The 16951-nt window shown below is 41.7% G+C and overlaps 1 protein-coding gene across 2 annotated transcripts in view; it reads right to left on the reverse strand.

Moving 5' to 3' along the window:
- Positions 1–10454: 10454 nt before the first annotated feature.
- ELP2 (elongator acetyltransferase complex subunit 2) overlaps positions 10455–16951 on the reverse strand; it is a 147586-nt gene continuing 141089 nt past the window's right edge. For both annotated transcript variants that reach the window (XM_069958154.1, XM_069958153.1), the window contains exon 22: positions 10455–10773. In XM_069958154.1, coding sequence (XP_069814255.1) covers positions 10611–10773 — 163 coding nt within the window. In that variant the 3' untranslated portion in view covers positions 10455–10610. The remainder of the gene's footprint in view (positions 10774–16951) is intronic.

Consider the following 16951-nt stretch of genomic DNA (forward strand, 5'->3'; position numbering starts at 1 on the left):
ACTGACCAAATTCTGTATACGGAGACCAATATTGCCAATAATACCAGTATACTAGTAAGGGGCAAATATTACCACCACACCACAACCAATACCATATTGTTCTTGACCAAATCATGCATACAATAAAACACAGTACCAGATTACAAGTAATAAATATTACAACGGTATTCTGACTAACACCACCACATACTGACTAATACCACCGCATACTGACTAACCCCCCCGCTGCTACTGAATTATACCACCACATACTGACTAGCACTGCAGCTGCTACTGAATAATAGCACCACATACTAACACCACCGCTGCTACTGACTAATACCACCACATACTGACTAACACAGCAGCAGCTACTAAATAAAATCCACTGTACAAAGATCACTTACACATCACATACAATCTCATACAGTCACATAGAGGGAGACCCAGCTCTACGCAGACTCTTTAAACCATATACATTACAGTGCAGATAGATTTAGTGACTCACAGGGGGACATCTTCTCTGATCGGAGTTCTTCCCTTTTCATTTTCTTCTCCATCTGCCCTGGGCCATTAGAACTTCTCTGAGCCATGAATCCACAGAATCTGCCAGACATATTAGGCTCCTCACTCTGGCACCATCCTCATCTCTCTACAAACTGCACATATGTATTGGCCCCTTTACACCCTCATGTAGTGGGTAGGCTGACTCTATGTGACCCCCCTTGTAGTATATGCCCCTCTCTGTGTGGTCCACTATAGTGCATGCCCTATTGTATACACCCCCGTGTAGTCCCTCTAATAGATGGCCCCGCATGTGTTATATCCCTTATAGATGGCCCCCCCAGGTAATACCCCTTATAGATGCCCCCCTAGGTAATACCCCTTATAGATGCCCCCCAGGTAATACCCCTTATAGATGGCCCCCCAGGTAATACCCCTTATAGATGGCCCCCCAGGTAATACCCCTTATAGATACCCCCAAGGTAATACCCCTTATAGATGCCCCCCCTAGGTAATACCCCTTATAGATGGCCCCCCAGGTAACACCCCTTATAGATGGCCCCCCCAGGTAATACCCCTTATAAATGCCCCCCCCAGGTAATACCCCTTATAAATGGCCCCCCCAGGTAATACCCCTTATAGATGCCCCCCAGGTAATACCCCTTCCCTTATACATGCCCCCCCAGGTAATACCCCTTATACATGCCCCCTCCCCCAGGTAAAACACCTTATAGATGGCCCCCAGTCTGTGCCAAAAAAACAAAACAACACAACTCACCTGACAACTCGCTCCCCCGCCGTGTCTCTCTCCTGAAGTCCGGTCTTGCTGTCGCGTGGCTCCCCGGCTCTGTCTCGTCCCCGGCAGCACAAGCATCAGTGAGCTCTGTGTGCGCGCTGGGGGTGTAAATTCTGGCACAGGGGCGCTTGTTATAGACGTAGCCTGCGCTGGAAGTACTTCCCCGGCGCACACTGACCTCACTGATGCTTGTGCTGCCGGGGACAAGACAGAGCTGGGGAGCCGGGAGCCGCGTGTTAGCCTCCCTCTTGTGACCGCAAGCAAATTCCTGCTTGCGGTCACAAGAGGGACTGGGAGGGGGCAGTGCGGTGGCAAGGGGGGGCCTCGCGGGCCCCCCCCTTGGCAGTGGCCCGGTCGTAGCCTTTGTTCTAGTTGTATTCTTATTACAATTATTGTACTGTGAGGGGTTCAGTGAGGTTAGCTTATGAAACAAAACTACTCACAGACATGTCAGACACAAAGGATCTTACCTGGGTTTTTAGTCTGACAGATAATACAAAACTGAACTAGGTTTGATTACATTTTAACCCTGCGGGTCTAAAGGCGCCAAAAACTGTGGCAGTAGATTCTTTTTAGACTGAATTAGGAGTAATGGTGCGTTTACACAGACAGATTTATCTGACAGATTTTTGAAGCCAAAGTCAGGAATGGATTTGAAAAGAGGAGAAATCTCAGCCTCTTTATGATTTGTTTCCGGTTTATAGTCTGTTCCTGGCTTTGGCTTCAAGAATCTGTCAGATAAATCTGTCTATGTAAACGCACCATAAGCCAGAGCAGCTGTCTCCATTACCAGGCAGCTTCTAATTATCAGTTAGACTGCACATTAATCTTTATTATTTGGGAGGACAGCTTAGGTACTTAAACCTCTCCCGTTAAGCACCCTAAGACACATGCAGTTGACTTTATAGCCCCGATGATGTTGTGGTCATTTCTAGAAACTCCCATATGTCCCAGTAAACCTCTGCTTCCAGTACATAGAGTAGCACGTAAGATCCAGGTGACTGCGAGGTAGCGTACGGGCTTTCAGGGCACCCCAATAGAATCACCCATCTGGCATAATCAGATCCTGCCCCAGCTAGCGACATGTGAGGATGCTCATTACTGGTCACAGAAAGAGGTTTTATACCTGACCGACTTATATAAGAATAGTGTTTTTGTGACCTTTGAGCCCATTTGAGATACGGTTCGTTTACACAGGCAGATTTATCTGACAGATTTTGGAAGCCAAAACCAGGAATGGATTTGAAAAAAGGAGAAATCTCAGTCTTTCCTTTATGACCCTTTTCCTGTTAATGGTCTGTTCCTGGCTTTGGCTTCAAAAATCTGTCAAATAAATCTACCTGTGTAAACGCACCATTAGAGTCATTAATTTGTATCTCCAGTTGCCAATAACAAGCTCATGCAACTATATTATATACACCAAGCTTACCTAAGCCCCCTACGGTTGCATGAATGGTTGTATGGGCCAAATGGCGTATCCTACACATCCTAAATTCCCCTTTGAACCTGCTGTTTTTTGGCAAGTGGTAAGGGCTTGGCTCTTTGTGAAGTGAAAAGTTTTTATTCATTTGACTTTTCTGTAGTGACACTGCCCATTTACAGATGCACACAGAAATGCAATCATGCACTGGTGCCAATTAGGGATGGTCCGAACCCTCCGAGGTTCGGGTTCGTATGAACCTTAACGCTCGGCATCAGATTCCCGCTGTCTGCCCGCTCCGTGTAGTGGGTGCATACAGCGGGAGGACCGCCTGAAAAACTGGGATACAGCCTATGGCTATGGCTGTATCCCAGTTTTCCAGGTGGTCCTCCCACTGCACGGAGCGGGCAGACAGCAGGAATCATTACCGAGAGTTCGGTTTGGACCATCCCTAGTGCCAATATAGATTTGAAAAAGCGCTATCACATGAGAGGAGGCATTGTAATTCTCCTTGTTAAAAGAAAGACACCATATAAAAAAAAAAACTAATTATATTACCTGTGAAATCAAGAAAACCCTCAAAACATGACCTTTTGGTGGATCCTTAGGTCTGGAGTTGGGGAACACTGCTCTAGCATATTATGGGACTGGATGGCCCTAAGATGGCTGAGGTGCCCGCTGATTGTTTCTGTACACATACAGACTGTGCTCCTCCAAAAATTTACGCAGCATGGGAAAAACTGCAAAAGCGCAAAAATTATTGAGCAAATCAAACATACCCCCCACAAAGTTTATTGGTACAAAAAAAAAAAAAAAAAAAAAAGGGTGAGTGTATATTATTCATAGTCAATAGTGTTGAGAATAGAGCAAACAGATACTTTACTTACACCTTGGGAAAAAATCATGCTATAAAACATATATATATATATATATATATATATATATATATATATATATATATACATACATACAGTAAAGAGGGCATGTAAATGTTCAACTGTAATTTTTTTTATTTTACAATTTTTATTTTAATAACTAGAAGGGGTTTTCTAGGCTCTTAGGATAGGCTAGCAATATCTGATAAAAATATAGTCATATATATATATATATATATATATATATATATATATATATATATATTTTTTTTTTTTTTTTTCTGTCAGACAATGTCAGTAGATGCAATTATTATGCAATGCCCAATTTTTGCACCTTCTGTACCAAATCTGTCATGTGTGAATTTTTTGTCTATCCTTAAGCCACAAGCAGCGTGCAACCTGCAGTGTGAACAGAGTCATAGATGTGCTGCCAAAATGTTCCTTTTTTTCTGTTGAATGTTGGGGGTGTGGCTACCATGTGAGAATATACTGCAATGGGGCTGCATTAAAATGCAACAGGCAAAAAAATAAGACTACGTTCTGCTTAAAAAAGGCTAGGTCTTTTGTCTGAGTTTGGAGGTTCTAAAATAAACAATATTATATATAATAAGTTTTAATGAAACCATTCATCTTGAACCTTCTCAATGCAACTCATAAAAAAGGTTTCTTTTTCTTAGTTTATATAAGCAAACATATTAATCAAAGTGAAACCTCTTTGGCCACTTATCTTGTAAACTTGCAAAGAAGTTACTCACAAGACTTGTAAAATGTAAATAGTAAAAGCACTTAAATCAGACAGAGCTCACATATCAGATACATCAGACTAGAGATGAGTAGTACTCAAACAAGTAGCTATTTAATCAAATGCTACACTATTTGAAATACTTGTTTTTGATCGAGCATCTGACCTAAATCACAGTAAAAATTTGTTTCTCCTCCCACCTCTCCTGGCACTTTTTTCTAGGTCCATACAGTGAATAGGCTGCCTACCAGCACATCTACTTAGACAGATAGGCAGGCAGCTGGTAATTCTCCAGACCTACATATTTGTTGTTCCATTTGAATTGTAGGGAGGCAAGTTAGTGGTGGGTGCTGTTTATATTCCCCCTTGCCTATGCCATCTGTGGTTGTCATAGGTCACATGGTTTAAAGGGGTGTAGAAATTTTGTTTCTTACAATGTGGCTTTCTGTTCATGCCAATGTAGAGGAAAGAAGGTTTCCATGTAATTTTTCCACTTTACATAGAGGTATTTTGTGTTTGGAGTGTATTGTTGATAGACTGTGATAGTGGCGTAATACTGCGCAAGGCTATGTGCAGACTGCGTATGAGACCGGCCGTTCCGTGACCCAGCCGGTCTCAGAAAAGATCATCCCGGCCGGTACCGGCAGGATGATCTTTGCAGCCGCAGAGTTCTGATGCGGGCACATCCGTGCCCACCCGCATCAGAACTCCCCACTGCATACTATGGAGCGTGCGGCCGGAGTTGCTTGCTTCATAGTGTACACTGACATGTTTTTCTGCGGTATACACTCTGGCCAGGATCTCTTCAGCCTGCAGCACTACGTAAGTTCCGTGGAAATCACGGCCGTGATTTCCACGGAACTTACATAGTGTGAACATAGCCTAAGAAAAAAAGCTGCAGTAAAACAGCCTACAATACATTCCACTGTTAAGTAAATTTTATAGCACTATTGTCATTTATATAAAACTAATGACGTGCCCAAACCAGTCCTGAGACCGGCTGCAAACATAAGTTACAGTTGGGTGACGTATGCTCCCCTCCCTGGTTGGCCACCAGATTATAGATTATAATGGAGCCAGACTTTTTAATCAGTCAGATCAGGTAGCTGGCCAAGGAGTGGAGTGTGCTGCCACATGCTATACCTGGTTATAACTTATAAATGCAGCGAGTCTCAGGACTGAAACCCATTGCAATCTAAACTTTTAATATGTCTGTATTAAAATGACAGTAGTGCTTAAATCTCTCATAGATTGTAAACCCTTGCGGGCAGGGTCCTCTCTCCTAATGTACCAGTTTGCCATTTATCATATTTATGTAATGTGTTTTTGATCTTGTAAATGTTCCTGTTTGTTAACCCCTATCACTTGTATAGCGCTCTGGAATCAAGGGCGCCTTAAAAAAATAAAATAAATAATAATAATAATAATAATAATAATAATAATAATAATAATAATAATAAAGGGGTTATCCGGAGAGCAAAAAAGGCCCTAACTCTTCTGCTCTTCAGTGCTCCACTTCATCCTTCTGACAGTCTGTGCTGATAACTTCCGCAGACAAGAGGGGGGCGAGAGCAAGTTGCAGACTCGGAATTTGCATGCACGCAAAAACAAGCCAGCACGCAATGTCCAATATCTGCCCAACATCGCTGTGACATTGGTAACATCTAGCAGCTATTGGTCATTGCCCCCAACATGCTCCTTCCCCCTCTCGCCTGCAGAAGTTATCAGCACAGACAGGCGAAGGGGGTAGGTGGCTTGCTGGAGAGCAGAAGAGGTAGGACCTTTTCTGCGCTCCGAATAACCCCTTTAGGGTATAAACCCACACACCATATACGCAGCGTATTTACTGCTGCGATACGCAGCAAATACGCAGCAGATTAGATCTAAATAACTGAACACAGCATCAAATCTGCACCATCAAATCTGCTGCGTATTTGTTGCGTATCTGCTGCGTATACGGTGTGTGGGTTTGTACCCTTATAGTTTATCATAATCCATAATTATTTGGAAACAACCACTGATCATGATGGATATTGATAACATTTTATTAGGTAATAAGTACTTACAGGGAAGAAACCATCAGTAAATAGCATACATAAAATTAAAGTACAAAGGCTGAAAAAAGGTAGGTCAGAAATCTTTAAAAAACAGGTGTATTAATTCATTTTTATCAATAAACAGAAGGCAAGGGAAACAAACCTTAATCAAACCACTATTTGGTGTAACCACGCTTTGGTTTGTCCAAACCTGAATGTTCTGCATTTGATCCCCAGTGCCTGAAGTTGGATGCAGGGTGTTTGATTCTTAGTGCGCACTATAAACTTATAACTTGTCATTTGGAACAGACAGTCAATATGAAAGCACTCTTGAGGGGCATCCATAACACCCTAAGGCTGCCTGGAAAACATGGATACAACCATAGGCTGTATCCATGTTTTCCAGGGTTACCTAGTTAATTGACCCTAAACTTAATAACTGGTTGGGCCACCCTTAGCTGCAACAGCTGCAATCAAATGTTTGCAATAAATGCCAATAAGTCTTTTACAATGCTCTGGAGGGATTTTGTCCCTACTCATCCTTGCATTATTGTTGTAATTAACTCACATTGGAGGGTTTCTGAGCATGATTCACTTTTTTTAAGGTCATGACACAGCATCTCATTTAGATTAAGGTCAGGACTTTGCCAACTTAGAAAATGGCCATGAAGGCCATATTTGCCGAGTCTCTTTCTTATGGTGGAGATATGAACACTGACCCTAACTGAGGCGAGGCCTGCAGTTCTTTGGATGTTGTTGTAAGCTATTTTGTGACCTCTTGGATGAGTCGCTGCTCATTCGTTGCTGTAATTTTGATCATCAGGCACCTCCTGGGAAGGTTCACTACAGTTCCACGATTTGACTGAGGTTCTCCTGATTCCGAAAGCTTTGAAGATGTCTTTATAACCTTTTCTATTGATCTTCTAATTGATATGAATAACTTTATAACTCATATGTTCTTCAATTTCTTTCTCCCTATGATTTTTAGCTTCTGAGGATCTTTTGGTCTACTTCACTTTGTTTGTTCACTTTGATCCTATTTAATGAGGTATTCCACTTAAGAGCTAAAAAATTTAATTCTCCCAAACCTAGCTGGTCTTACTCACCAAGTCTCCTTGAATATGTTGAGCCATATGCCACCTTTATAGCTGCTGCCATTCCTGAGCTACAAGTTTTTCTAAAAGCCAGTCTATATCCAAGATGCCGCCAGCCAGAAACTATATTTCCTCGTATGCTTTGCACTTCAGAGCCAACTGCCAGGTATGCGCCTCATCTTGTAGTATCTGACCATCGCTAGTTCTATCTGCTTCTGTTTTACACTGTTAACAAAATACTGTATTTAACCCTTAGAGGACCGGGCCCATTTCAATTTTTGCGTTTTTTCCTCCTTGTGCTTAAAAGGCCATAGCACTTGCATTTTTTCACCTAGAAACCCACATAAGCCCTTATTTTTTGCGTCACTAATTAAACTTTGCAATGACAGGCTGAATTTTTTCATAAAGTACACTGAAAAATCAGAAAAAATTCAATGTGTGGTGAAATTGAAAAAAAAAAAACGCATTTCTTTTGTTTTGTTTTTTTCATTTTTACGCCGCTCGCCCTGGGATAAACCTGGTAAAAAATTCAAACCACTGTTAACAAATATATGTTCCTTAAAATCACTCCATTTCCAGGCTTTTATTCTTAGGTCTGTGTGAGGTGTCATTATTTGCGCCATGATGTGTTCTTTCTATTGGTACCTTGATTGCGCATATATGACTTTTTGATCGCTTTTTATTACAATTTTTCTGGATTTGATGCGACCAAAAATGCGCAATTTTGCACTTTGGGATTTTTTTTCGCTTACGCCGTTTACTGTGTGAGATCAGGAATTAGATAAATACTTTGGGCAATTACGCATGCGGCAATAACAAACATGTTTATTTATTTATAACACGGGAAAAGGGGGGTGATTTAAACTTTTATTAGGGGAGGGGCTTTTTTCACTTATACTAGAAGCCCCCCTGGGCCGAGCAGAGTGCCGAGCCGATGTAGACCCCCGAGACGAGCAGACCCCGGCACCGAGCCGGATGTGTGGATCGCTCCTCCGGGACAACGGAGGGGGGGGGGGGCTCATCTGATTACTTAATTAGCGGGAACGGCGATCGGACTGTGTCCGCTAATAGCCACGGTCCCGCTACATGCGACACCCGGGACCGCGGCGGTTCAGAGCACGGCCCCGCGTTGAACACTCGTAGGCGGCTCTGGTAAGGTAAGCCCAGGGTCGTCTAGGGGTTAATATATCTGTTTATTCACACACCACTCTTATGGTATGGCAGTGTGGGTTATTGTCAGAGTGGTGAGTTCTTTGAGATTCTGGGGGAACTGGGGGGGTTGCCTTGGGTCAGGTCCCTTAAGTGTATCCTCTCTATAGCGCACTTAATAATGTTAAGTTTAAGTGTGACAAATACCCAAAAGATTAAGAAATCAGGAAGGGGGGAAATACTTTTTTACACCACTGAACATATATATTCCACTTTTCACAATGCCCATAATAGAGATCACAAGGGAGGGGGGACTTTATCAAGGCATGCATTTGCTGAATCAGAAAGGCAATTTAGGTTCACCCAAAAGAAGCCTTTATGGACACCCTGTGTAAGTCTGCAGTATTTTCATTTAGGTTGCTATTCTGGTACATTAAAATGAACATGAGCTTGCAATCAGAGTTCCTGAGATCTAAGCTCAGGAACTGATGACAATAGCATGGGTAAAAGATATAGGGATCGGCACTACTCTTTGGACATGGTTTATAGGGGGTTATGTCAGAGAATAACAGGGTGCTCACTCTCTTTCGAAAGAGGTCATTATAGTAACGAAAAAAAGACATTTAAGAGGGCACTCACCGTATATATTTATTCCTATGTATTTATGTGGAACATAGACTCTGTGGGGCTAGCGCCGGCACCCGGTGCAGGATGACTGATGAGTTACAGCTAATTCAGGAGAAGCACAGTAGTAGTGCAAAACAGCTGTAACTCAGTCATCCTGCACCGGGCACCTCCGCCAGCCATACGGCGTCTATGTTCCACGTGAGTACATAAGAATAAAAATATTATACGGTGAGTACCCTCTTAAATATCTCTTTTTTTCGGTACTGATGACAATAAGTATATATAATAGCACATGTACTGTTAACCACCTATAACATCAGCAAAAGTTTTTGTTTCCTCTTGAAAATGTCATTATTACATCTATCTGCTTAATACAGGAAGCTGAAATTCACTCATATAATGTAAAAATGGATGTTCCAAAACGTGTATTGTAAATGCTCAGTAGGTAAAAGAAGGCTGTAAAAAGTATTTAAGGCTGGGTTCACACTTTGCAATCAGTTTTTTTTTTCTTCAAAAAACGGATAAAAAATGGATGGAAAAAAATTGATGCGTGTGTGTATCCATTTTAAGTTGTTTTTCCATTGAATTCCATTATTAAAAAAAAAACAGATAAAAACGCAACTACAGTCAACCTAATTTTTGTGTCTGTTAAAAAAACGGATTTTTTTTATAATGGAAATTAAGGGAAAAACGGATGCACACACATGCATCCGTTTTTTTTTTCTTGCAAAAAACGGATGAAAAAAAAACGGATTGCAAAAACGTAGTGTGAACCCAGCCTAACCTTGACATTTCCCTCAGAAATTGCTCAAGTAGAAATACTATTTTTATGAACTTGCTTTTCAAGATATTCAGAAAATATGCATAAAAACATCCACAGCGTATAATCAGTGATGTTCTGTGAGAGGAGTGGCCTGCAATAAGAAGTCGTCCTGCTGCCAGGCAGCATTCTGTTAGCCTTCCCGCTGACAATATTAAGAATAATTTATAGGATTGGGAAGACTTCTTTTCTACATCTAGCCAGTGAGCTAGGGACAAGGAACTAATGATGAGGAAAGTGCTCTCCATTCATCAGTATGATGACAAGTGTGACACAATCTGAACTTTTAAACACAAAGTCAAGACCGTTTAGAATTGATAAAGACATGAACTATCAAAGTGGGATGCTTGGATTAGTCTTACGATTGTAATGTTATATTTCAGGAAAATGTTTGAGTGACAACTTCCAAATGTTTTGTTCTATAGATTATTTATTGCTACTTCAAATAAAGAATCCTTCAGACCTGCAATTGTAAGTAAAGTGGCATTTAGCTTCTTTGAAGCCATGATCTATCAGCACTAGCCATGCTAGCTCATTTATAAATGATGTTCCTTCCTCCAAGTAGCTTTTATAATGAGAATATACTCTTGTTAACATTGAATATCTTAACACCGTGATCTGCTCCACAGCTTGCCAGCTGCAACCACTCTCCATTGTCCAGATCATCATGTCCAGCACGACCTGGCTTGCTTCTCCAGCTGAGCTGCTTGACAGTCAGAGTGTGACAAAGGCTGAAAGAGATATAACGGAAAGAATAGGAGCGGTGTGACAACAGGAAAATGTCAAACTCAGCTGGGCTGCAAGATCCAAATACCATCTAATTAGTGTACTTTATCTCACTGCTGCCAACTGCGAGAAATTGACTTGTCACAACCTGCAGGTATTAAATATGCTGGAATTGCCAAGGTTATTACCAATATTAATGACATTTTATCCCTTCCTTTGTCAATAATTTACACTGAAAACTCATCAATTTTAACTTACTACAAATTAGCACCAGGTCACACGACCCAATTACCACTTAATGATTTGGGGGAATGATCTTACTTTGCAAAAAAAATTAAAAAATAAATCTGTAATCTTTCTAGACATACTATTTTTTGGAGCTTCACTTACAGATTTAACAGTGCTACCAACAAAGACGAAAAAAAAAAATCCTCATCACCATTTTCATGGTGTGGCACTGGTTCCCTGTCCTCTATGAATTTGTGCAAAGGAGGCGAGTGGCATTTAGGAGCACCTCACTGCCATTTGTTTGTAAAGGAGTTAATTTCAAATAAACTCCTTCAAGAACAAATACCTGAGCAGCGCACCAACATTTGCTGTAGCAGCAGTTTAAGCAGCCAGCAGCCTCACAAACCCCACAAAGGGATTACCTATCAGGAGTTTAGCTAGCATTGTACCTGGATTTGCACAACCACCATAGGTGACTGGGATTGAATTTGGACTTGACTTTGTCCATTAGATTTTTATCCTATAGTATCAATCTGCTGTTTTTTTTTTTTATTATTATTTATTTCCTGCATGCAAGGTCCTGGGCACAATTTGTGCACCCAGGGCTTTGATCATTTATAGGACCTGGCCTTTACTGATATATTTGTTTTAGGGAATACCTGTATCAGCAATAACATTACAGATGGTATCTTTTCTTAGCACTTTGCCTTAAGCAGTTTCTCAGTAATGTGTTGTTGAAATGTAGTGAAAAATATAGTGTGGCTCCCCTTACCCAAAGACAGTAAATAAATAGTAACCAATCCTCTAGGTTATAGCATAATCAAAAGAAAATAAAGCTATGTTCCCAAAAGCCAACAGATCAAAAATTATTTAGATATTAAAATACATTAAAAAACATACATCGCCTGCAGAGATCCAACAGGCAATATTTGCAATTGCAACATTACTATCATATCTCAATCCAAAAATACATAGAGATCTAACATCCTTCAAGGAATAGCGCATGGCAAAAGAGGTGCCTAAGCATACTGTATCCCTGGTTTAACATCTTTTGACGAGACCTTTGCCATCACAGAGATTGCCTTATTAGGCTGGGTGGGAAAAGGAATTGAACCCAACATTTAATAAATGTAAAAAGAGTATAATAATATGATTCCTCTAACTTGCAGCTAGGACAGTGATTCCTAGAAGGTGGAAATCTGAGACCACACCATTGGTAACTAAGTGGTTTGCCAAAATGTTATACTTACAGAGGATGAAGGAACTCAGGGCGGAACATAATAATAACCCTACCTCTACTACTGCTATACACCAACGTATCACTCTTATGCTGTGCAATAGTGACCAATGTCAAACACTGCATATTGGGCTTCCGGGTATGATGTCATTAAGATGTGCCTATATATTGCTCATGTAGTGTCTGCTCTGTATGCTTGATAAAGGCCCATGTTAGACAATATAGGGCCGAAACGCGTTGCAATAAAAAGTATATGTTTACTATGCCATCTACCTCTGGATGATCCCTGGCTGCACCGCTGTGTGCAAATTTAAATACTCCCGCGCTTATTATACCTGGTGTGGATTCGACTCTTGGTCCTGTAATCGGCTGATTACACATCTGCATTTTCTTCTCCCACCGTTGGTGGTGACGTCCCCCAGTACAGCTGCGGAGTACACCCCTTTATGCTGCATATAGAGTTGTGCCTAAATTTTGCACAACCTATCCAGGTGAGTGGATCCCTGTAAGACCCTGCTACCATTTACCTGGTCATCTTTTATTACACGAGGAAGCGCCCCCTGTCTCTTTTTTTTTCTCTTTATACAATAATAACATGGGAATGCTTTTACCTAACTGGCTGATTCTGAGACTGTTTTTTCGTGACATATGGTACTTTACATTTCTTGTAAATTAGAGTCAATACTTATAACGAATCTTTGTGAAAAAAAACAAAATAACGTGAAAAATTGCATTTTTACAACTTTGAAAATTTTCTGCTTATACAGAAAATGGTTATGCCAAATAAATTATATATCAAATAGCATTAGAAATATGTCTACTTTATGTTGGCAGCATTTATTAAACTATCTTTCATTTTTTTAGACAATAGAAAGCTTAAAACATTAGCAGCAATTTTACAAATTTTCAGTAAAATTTTAAAATCTGATTTTTTTAGGTACCTGTTCAGGTTAATTAGGCTGGGTTCACACTACGTATATTTCAGTCAGTATTGTGGTCCTCATATTGCAACCAAAACCAGAAGTGGATTAAAAACACAGAAAGGATCTGTTCACACAATGGTGAAATTGAGTGGATGGCCGCCATATAACGGTAAATAACTGCCATTATTTCAATATAACAGCCGTTGTTTTAAAATAACCGCAAATATTTGCCATTAAATGGCGGCCATCCACTCAATTACAACATTGTGTGAACAGATCCTTTCTGTGTTTTTAATACACTCCTGGTTTTGGTTGCAATATGAGGACCACAATACTGACTGAAATATACGTAGTGTGAACCCAGCCTTAGGGTGCGTTCACACCTACAGGATCTGCAGCAGATCTGCAGCAGATTTGATGCTGTATTCAGTTATTTAAATAAAATCTGCTGCAGATCCTGTAGGTGTGAACGCACCATTAATGTGTATTTGAGGGAACGTTATGTTAGAAAGCCCCACAAAGCACCCCATTTCACAAATTGCACCCCCCAAACTCTGCAAAAGCACATACAGAAAGTTTTTTAACCCTTTAGGTGAGTCACAGAAATAAAAGCTAAGTGTGTAAGAAATTAGAAAATTAAATTTTCTGTGCAGAGATTTTTTTTTGTAATCAAATATCTTTCATAATTATAAACCTATTACCAGAGAAATGCACCCCAATATTGATTAGATATTGATAGTTTATAGAAATATCCCATATGTGGCCCTATTGCGCTATTTGACGCAACCACAAGCCTCAGATATAAAGGAGCACCTAGTGAATTTCAACGCCTCCGTTATATTTGGTAATTTTTGACTGTACCACTTCAGGTTGGCAGGTTGGTTGGGGTGTCAAAACATAACCCCCCCCCCCCCCCCCCCCAAAAGGGACACCATTTAGAAAACTACACCCCTCGAGGATTGTAACAAGGGGTGCGGTGAGCATTTGGACCGCACAAGTGCTTCACAGATTTTCAGAACAATGGGGCACGAAAAAGAAAAAATAAATTTTTTTACACTAAAACGTTGTTCTAGCCTTCAATTTTTCATTTTTACAAGGAGATAAAAGAAAAAACAAAAAAACAACAACAAACGTGTAGTGCAGTTTCTCCCGAGTACAGAAATACCCCACATGTGGACATAAAGTGCAAAGCGGGCGCAGGACGAGCCTCCAAAGGGAAGGAGCGCCAATTGGCTTTTGGAAGTTGAATTTCACTGGAATGGATTTCAAGAGCCATGTCGCATTTACACAGCCCTCGTGCTGCCAAAACACTGGAAACCCCCCACAAGTGACCCCATTCTGGAAACTACACCCCTCAAGGAATCTAACAAGGGGTGCAGTGAGCATATGGACCCAACTGGTGACGGGCACAAATGTGGATCCCTTTCACGGCACATTGTTCCACATTTGTGCCTGTCACCAGTGGGGTCCATATGCTTACTGCACCCCTTGTTAGATTCCTTGAGGGGTGTAGTTTCCAGAATGAGGTCACTTGTGGTTTTTTTTTCAATGTCTTGGCAGCACGAGGGCTCTGTAAATGCGACATTACATTCACCATCCTTTCTGGCCAAATCCAGACTCCAAAATCCAAATGGTGCTCCTTCCCTTCAGAGGCTTGCCCTGCACCCACTTGGCGCTTTATAGCCACATGTGGGGTATTTACGGACTCGGGGAAAATTGCTCTACACATTTTGTGTTTTTTTTCTTTTTTAACCCCTTGTGAAAATGAAAAATTCAAGGCTGGACCAACATTACAGTGTAAAAAATGTAATATTTCATTTTCACGCCACATTGTTCCACATTTGTGCCCGTCACCAGTGGGGTCCATATGCTCACTACACCCCTTGTTACATTCCTTGAGGGGTGTAGTTTCCATAATGGGGTCACTTGTGGAGGGTTTCAACTGTCTTGGAAAAAAAAGGGGCCTTTTAAATGCAACAAGGCCCTTAAAATCCATTCCAGCCTCCAAAAGCCAAATAGCGCTCCTTCCCTTTGGAGGCTTACCCTGCACCCGCATGGCGCTTTATGTCCACAAGTGGGGGATTTCCGTACTCAGGGGAAATTGCTCTACACATTGTGTTTTTTTTCTTTTTTAACCCCTTGTGAAAATGAAAAAATCAAGACAAAATCAATGATTTAGTGTAAAAATTAAAACATTTTTACACTAAATGTTGGTTTAGCCTTGATTTTTTCCATTTCCACAAGGAATTAGAAAAGGAAATGAATAATTTCTCCTGAGTACGAAAATACTCCTCTTGTGGACGTAATGTGCCATATGGGCACAGGGCAAACCACCAAAGGGACAGAGCGTCATTTAGAGGCTGGAATGGAGGATGGAGGCCATGTCACAATTACAAAGCCCCTGTGCTGTCAGGACAGTAGAACCCCCCCACAAGTGACCCCATTCTGGAAACTAAACCCCTCAAGGAATCTAACAAGGCATGCAGTGAGCATATGGACCCCACTGGACGGGCACATATGTAGAACGTGGTGTAAAAAAAAAACTTTTTTTTTCATTTTCACGGCACAAATGAGCTAGTCACCAAGGGGTTGATATCCCTGCTGCACCCCTTGTTACATTCCTTATGGGGTGTAGTTTCCAGAAAGGGCTCACTTATGGGGGGTTTCTACTGTCCTGGCAGCACAGGGGCTTTGTAATTGTATCATGGCAAGCCTCCAATGGGAATAGGGGCCATGCCTATTTAGTTGGGGAAAAAGGGACAATTTTTTATTTATTCGGGGGTATTAGGCCAATTATTAGTTTATAAGGTTGAAAATGACAGGTGTCCATCAAATTCAACTTGTGTTGATCCAGAGGAAGGTAAAAAACCCTTGTGAGGCAGACGACAGTAGACTCATCACAGGGAAAAAAATTCCTTCACGACTCCAAAATGGCAATCAGAATAATCCCTGGATCAACGTGACCCTTGAAATAGGAAGAATTTAGAAAATTTAGAACTCCAATGACGTGTGGTACGCCTTGAAGCGATCCAGTAAGCAGAGGCCGGGGGGATCAGGACAGGTGTCACACTTGAAAATGGCGTCCTTCCTGATCCCCCTGTTACGGCACACTCTGCACTTCTTCTGGGGTCTCCAGTGTGGGGGACGTCACCTGGAAAATGTTGCCCTGGAACGATACGGGGTCCTTCATATCCAGAAGCGCTGGGTCCTCTCCATGGCTGCTAAATATCAGGGCTCTAATTACTGCTTCTGATATTTTCAGATCGTGCCGCAAGCTACAGGGCAGCGAGGGACCGGAAGAGCGGGTGCTGGTATAAAAGTTATCCCCGTACAGGTGGTAACCTTTATCCAGCAGTGGGAAGATTAGTTCCTGAACTATCTTCCCACAAACTCAGAGGATAGGGGGGGCATTTCGGGGCTGGATTCAGGTGTCCCTTCCTTCATACACTCTAAAAGTACGTGCACACTGCGGAATGGCAACAGATAACCCTTCGCGCATTCCGCAGCTGCCACCTGCCGGCGGACTGATGGGGGCGCGCGCGTCTCCGCAGGTGTCATAGACTCCATTCTATGCACGGGCGGATTACGCCTTCCGTCTAAAGAATGAACGCTTTCATTATTCGGATGGACAACGGAATCCGCCCGTGCAGAACATGGAGTCTATAACATGGGCGTAGAGGCGCCCGCCCGCATCAGTCCGCTGGCGTGAGCCCTAAATCTGTAAGTATACTCTCACAGAGTTTATAGAATTTCACGCCATACCGTGATCTCTTATTGGGAGGTACTGACGGAAAA

This window comes from Dendropsophus ebraccatus, chromosome 2 (assembly GCF_027789765.1).
Source record: "Dendropsophus ebraccatus isolate aDenEbr1 chromosome 2, aDenEbr1.pat, whole genome shotgun sequence".
NCBI lineage: Eukaryota > Metazoa > Chordata > Amphibia > Anura > Hylidae > Dendropsophus > Dendropsophus ebraccatus.